Below are 5,761 nucleotides of genomic sequence, written 5' to 3' on the forward strand. Positions count from 1 at the left end.
TTTTCAGATTAATAATTAGCTTAAATTTAGAAATGCTTTACCTACAAAAGAATGTGGGAAGTAAAGGAAACTATATCCACATCTTGATTTTATTTTTACTTCACACAGTGGAACTCAGCTGGTCATAATTAGATTAATTATAGTTCATGTTATTCTCTCATCATTTGTCTAGACATAGCCACTTTCTTTCATTTCTGAAATTATTAATTATTTATTTTTTCATAGTGGAATAATCATCCATAAATCCACTATCTAAAACAAAAACTAGGACTCCAACAACAGCCCGCATCCAACCCCTGGCTCCCCCACCAGTCCATCCCCCTCCTGCCTCCCACCCAAAGGATCCACCACCCAGGGTCTTACGTTCATTTTTAATTGGATCTCATTTTAGTGGTATGTAGATCAGTATAAAGTGATTAATCACAGAATGATATGCCTTACTTTGAGCTAATTTTTTTCTAACTCTTTTCTCACATCATTGTAGGTATGGTTCGTACTGTGATATGTAGTCCTTATAGCCACCATGTTCTCTTCCACTGTCCCCCCTCCCAAGGCAGAATGCCAGGGTGTGAGAGCCTATATTTACTATCAGCTCTCCAGTCATTCATTCTTCTTTACCCTAGAAACCTCATCTCATCCCAATTGATTTTAAAAATATCTAAAAGATTTTTATTGGCTATTTAGGTTTATAAATGGTTTTATTGTGTTAAAATATACAGTGTTATATGGACACATTTACAAACACACAGTCATTGGATTGCAAGGGCATCCAGAACTGGCCCAAGTGATTAAATATTTTTAAAGTCCATTCAATTAGATTTCTGGATTTTCCTGTTCCTTTCTTATAAGACATTAGTTAATTTAAATGCAAAGTCATGTTTAAGGTTATTCTTGTGCATCTGAAATGAATGACTAATGAATGTCCTTTAAATTTGGAAACAGTGAGGATAGGAGAGAAATCCTGCTGCAAAACTCCTCAGTCAGCAACAGCAAGGTAAGTGTGATGATGATTCATGGTATTTACTATCCTTTGTTAAGATACATGGACTTTTTAAGAGAAGAGTGAGAATAGTAGTAAAAACGAGGCAGGAACGTGCAAATGTGATCCTGAAACCTTCCTTCCTACCCCTCCTCAGTAACCTGAAGGGTAGCACCCAGTACAACAAAGTGAGTTTAAAAGGGTGGTATGCATTATTCATGGAATGGCAACTTTCATTCTGAATATAGATATTTAAAAGCATCAAGCATGTTTAAGAGGGCTTAGTTGAAACTCTATGTATTTCTGATTACAACATTTGGTCACTATGAACCAATATAGACATATTTTTCAAAATGATGTAGAATTGCCGAAGTTGCTAACCAGAAAATTCTTTCATAGACAGTGCAGTGTTTAACCTTTCCTTTCTTCACTTACTTTTAATTCCTATCCACTCCCAACTGGGTTGAAGTGTTTATATTTAAACAAAATACCCATTGGAACTCTGAAGAAATTGACTCACCCACTTTTTAAGTTGCAGGGTATTTTTTTTTTTTTTTTACAATATACAATATGCGTTATAATGTTATAAATATTTTAATTTCTTAAGGCTACTGAACTCTAGTGACCCTGAAAGGGACTTTTACAACTTATTGCTGCAAATATGACACTTAATCATAGAAGAAAAGAATGTTAAAATAGTTCAAGGATAAATTCATAGGTGGAGGAGTTGTCCTCAAGCATTAATGAGGCCATGAACTCATTTAGATATAACCTGTAAGCTTGAAGAAGTTATGAAATCACATAGTGATAAGGAACCTAACACCCTAACAAAGGTTAAGATCTACGGCCACTTTTTTTTTTTCATTTGGGCCTAGAATTACATTTTTCCTTTCCTGCATGAACCAGCATAGGCCATTTCAAAGAGAAATGAGTGGAAGCGAAAAACAAACGTTTAAGGCAAGCGCTGACCCAAGAAGCAGTACTTCCCATTTAAGATGCCAAAACAGAACTCATTCTTTTACTAGCAGTTAACACTCCTGAATCTCCTTTGATAGGACAGAGAAGTAGAGCCCAGGAAGAGACCGAGGTTAGATAGCGCTGCCTCTGGTGACAAGAGAGATGCTTCTATTTCTTGCAAAAATTTCCCCGCCTCAGTCGCAGGCCTGATGAAAGCCGGAGCCTTCTACAAAGTGCCGTGGGGCCCACCCCACCGCTCCGGATGAAGCACAATGGGCGGGCGTGGGCTCTGAGCAAGTTCCTCTTCTTCTGCCCTTCCTGTCCGTGTTCACCGAAGTGTTTGGGGAATCTGAGGTCCGAAAATTTCCTAAACTAGGAAAAACGATCCACTTCGCCCCAGGAGCGACTTCCTTTCCCCCCAGCTCTTAGCAGGGTGTTTGACCTTCTTGGTCAGCTGCGTCCCCAGTGCCCCGCGCCAGCTGCGTTCCTGACCCCAGAATAAATCAGGGCCGCCCCGGGCCGGCAGAGCTCCGCGCACATTTCCTGTCTCGGCCTAAGGGTAGCGGTTTGCAGCCAGGGCCCTGCTGGGGCCTCTTGGAGGTGGGGGGCGGGAGTGGGCGGGGGAAGCGAGGCTAGAGCCGGCTGTAGAGGGCGGTGACCGAGCTCTAGGGACATCTGCGAGCTCTCGGGCAGGGCAGATCCAATTTGGGAGCAGCTGTGGGCGCGGGGCCTCCACCATGAGGCCGGCGCTCACCCTGTGCCTCCTCTGGCAGGCGTTCTGGCCCCGGCCGGGCCGTGGCGAGCACCCCACAGCCGACCGCGCGAGGTGCTCGGCCTCGGGGGCCTGCTACAGCCTGCACCACGCGACCATCAAGCGGCCGGCGGCGGCGGAGGCCTGCACCCTGCGCGGCGGGGCGCTCAGCACGGTGCGCGCGGGCGCGGAGCTCGGCGCGGTGCTCGCCCTGCTGCGGGCAGGCCCGGGGCCCGGCGGGGGCTCCAAAGACCTCATGTTTTGGGTGGCTCTGGAGCGGAGACCACCCCAGTGCACCGTGAAAAACGAGCCGTTGCGGGGTTTCTCTTGGTTGTCCCTCGACGACGGCGGGTTGGAAAACGAAACGCTGCCGTGGGCGCAGGAGCCCCAGCCCTCCTGCACTTCGCGGAGCTGCGCGGCGCTCCAGGCCGCCGGAGGAGTCGAGCCCGCGGGCTGGAAGGAGGTGAGCTGTCACACGCGTGCCAACGGCTACCTGTGCAAGTACCAGTTCGAGGGACTGTGCCCCGCGCCGCGCCCCGGCGCCGCCTCCGGCTTGAGTTACCGCGCGCCCTTCCAGCTGTCTAGCGCGGCGCTGGGCTTCAGTCCCCCCGGGACCAAGGTGAGTGCGCGCTGCCCTGGGCAGCAATGGGTCACTGCCACCTGCATCGCGGACCAGGTCGGCGCTCGCTGGGACGGGATTCCCTCGGGGGCCGTGCTCTGTCCCTGCCCAGGAAGGTACCTCCGTGCAGGCAGATGCGCAGAGCTTGCTGATTGCCTAGACGACTCGGAAGGCTTTGTCTGCGAGTGTGCTGCGGGCTTCCAGCTGGAGAAGGACGGACGCTCCTGTGTAACCAATGGAGAAGGACAGCCAGGCCCTGCGGGGACCACGGCGCCCGCCGGGCACCAGCTGGCCACCGCAGCCAGCCCCGTGCCGAGGAGAACAGGGTCGCCGAGGGTCCCTGAGAAACCAGGAGAGATACCCCACGTCCCTGCACGAGGCAGTTCCGCAACATCTATTTCCGAGATTCCTGGGTGGGGAGCACAAAGCACGACGCCCACCCTTCGAATGTCCCCTCGAGCCAACTCCAAGGCCATCACTTCTTCAGGAAGCGTGATTCCCAAGGCCAATTCCACGTCTTCCTCTGACATTTCCCGGGCCTTGGACTCCTCCTCCACCGTGGTTTTCATACTTGTGAGCATAGCTGTAGTAGTGTTGGTGATCCTGACCATGACAGTGCTGGGGCTTTTCAAACTCTGCTTTCACCGAAGCCCTTCCTCTGGGCCAAGAAAGGGGCCTTTGGCCCCTAGGGGCGTGGAGAGCGCTGCGGCGGCCGCGGCTCCCCGCCCCAGCTCCGCGCACCCCGCAGACCGCGGGGCGAAGGCCTGCGGGACCGAGCAGGGGGCGCCTCGCTGACTGGGTCCTGTCTGACTCCGGAGACACGCAGCACTTCTTGTGAGCAGTTTACCCTTTCAATAAAAAGGGAAAGGAAGAGGAGCTCCTCTGTGGAAGGACGATTTCTACAGAAGTCCCCTCCCCCTAAACTCCCTCTCGTCGGGGAGGAGCCGCATCCGACGGGGATGCTCCTTTCCTAAGGTGAAGAAGTGAAAGTGCCTGAGGGGCCAGGAGTCTACTGGGGAGAGGTGTTTTCTTGTGTTTATCCTGGGGGAGTTGAAGAAGTGATGGAATGTTTTAAGATATTGGAAGCACATAAGAAAACAATACAATATTTTATATTTTATTTTTTACCGCAGTGGAAAGAAAAACTCTGCCTACGTTGTTCAGACTGGGGGTATATTGGTTTAAATTCCCAGGCAAAATAATAAAGGATCGTTGATAACCCAGACTCAGCTATCACTGGTTTCCTGGAGGAGAATTTAGGAAGAGCAGCTGAGGGGCACACTGGGCACAGCAATAAGAGTACATCCTGCTTTTAGGTTGAGGGGGGAAACTTTAAGTCCTTGTAATGAAGAGCAGAACTTTAAGAACTGGTAACTTTGTCCTTGGTTCTTCTGTTCTTTGTTTTCAACGTCACTGCTACCTGTGTGCTCTGCTATGAATCCCAACTCAGTGTTGCCAGATTTTCTGGCTCTAGAAGCAAATTATAGTTGACCACCAGTTCAAGTGTTTACTGTGTGTCCTTGCTCCAGGAAACAAACGATTTGTTTTTCTCTTCCAATGTCTGTGCTCACCAGTGTAATGACCTTCCCAACCAAATAGTCCTCTCCTAAACAGCAGGATGCTGATCCTCACTTCCAATTATGGCAATTTTCAATTAAAACATTAATTGAAATTAAATTGAAATAAAGCATTAATTTCCAATTAAAACATTAATGCGAAGTATTGATTTGAAATCTTCTAGGTGCATTAAAGCACAAGTAAGCTGGATTTCCTCCAAAGTTGCTGGTTCTTGTGCACTGTTTAATCCACGGAAAAACTTGAAATCCAGACCTTTTCCTTCCCTGCTTAATAAAAGCATGTGCAGTGACCATACATGCTCATCTTGGAGTGATTTCAATTTCATAAGAGTCTACATGGACAAAACCATGGCAAGCCACTTTCTATAAGAATTACTAGTATAAGAATAAATGGTAAATACAAATATTTATCATCTTTTTATGACTTGGGCTATTAGGAAGTAATCTAAATGAAGCATTCCTCTGAAAAACGATTAAGACAGTAATAATCACTATCTAGTGGAATTGAGGCCTCCTAGAAAATATCCCTCTTCTAGTATGCCAAGTCTTTAAAATTAAGTGTGTGGAGATTGGTGCATGGAGACAGATAGAGAAACCAGCTTAGCAACCACAGAGAATGAAATCAGGAAGTTTACACTATATTTCTGTAGAACCATTTTGATGTTTTTGAGTGTGCAGTGTATAAAATATATACAAGGGTGGACAAAAGTAGGTTTACAGTTGTGAGTACACAAAACAGAGTTTATTATTGTATTATTTATTATTGTATTATTTATTATTATTAACCTACTTTTGCCCCCATATATATAATATATATGCTGTTATAACATTAAAGGAACAAAATGACAGGTATCTGCTTCATATGTTAAAGATTTGTC

At 47.2% G+C, this 5,761-nt stretch overlaps 1 protein-coding gene across 1 annotated transcript; it reads left to right on the forward strand.

Moving 5' to 3' along the window:
* The first annotated feature begins 2,600 nt into the window (after positions 1-2,600).
* Positions 2,601-5,172, forward strand: CLEC14A (C-type lectin domain containing 14A). Its single transcript, XM_081133302.1, is given in 2 exon segments — positions 2,601-4,060; positions 4,063-5,172. Coding segments are annotated over 2 exon segments (1,605 nt in total). The 5' UTR covers positions 2,601-2,673; the 3' UTR covers positions 4,281-5,172.
* The last annotated feature ends 589 nt before the right edge of the window (positions 5,173-5,761 follow it).

Source organism: Miniopterus schreibersii (assembly GCF_964146895.1).
Source record: "Miniopterus schreibersii genome assembly, chromosome: 1".
NCBI classification, from domain to species: Eukaryota; Metazoa; Chordata; class Mammalia; order Chiroptera; family Miniopteridae; genus Miniopterus; species Miniopterus schreibersii.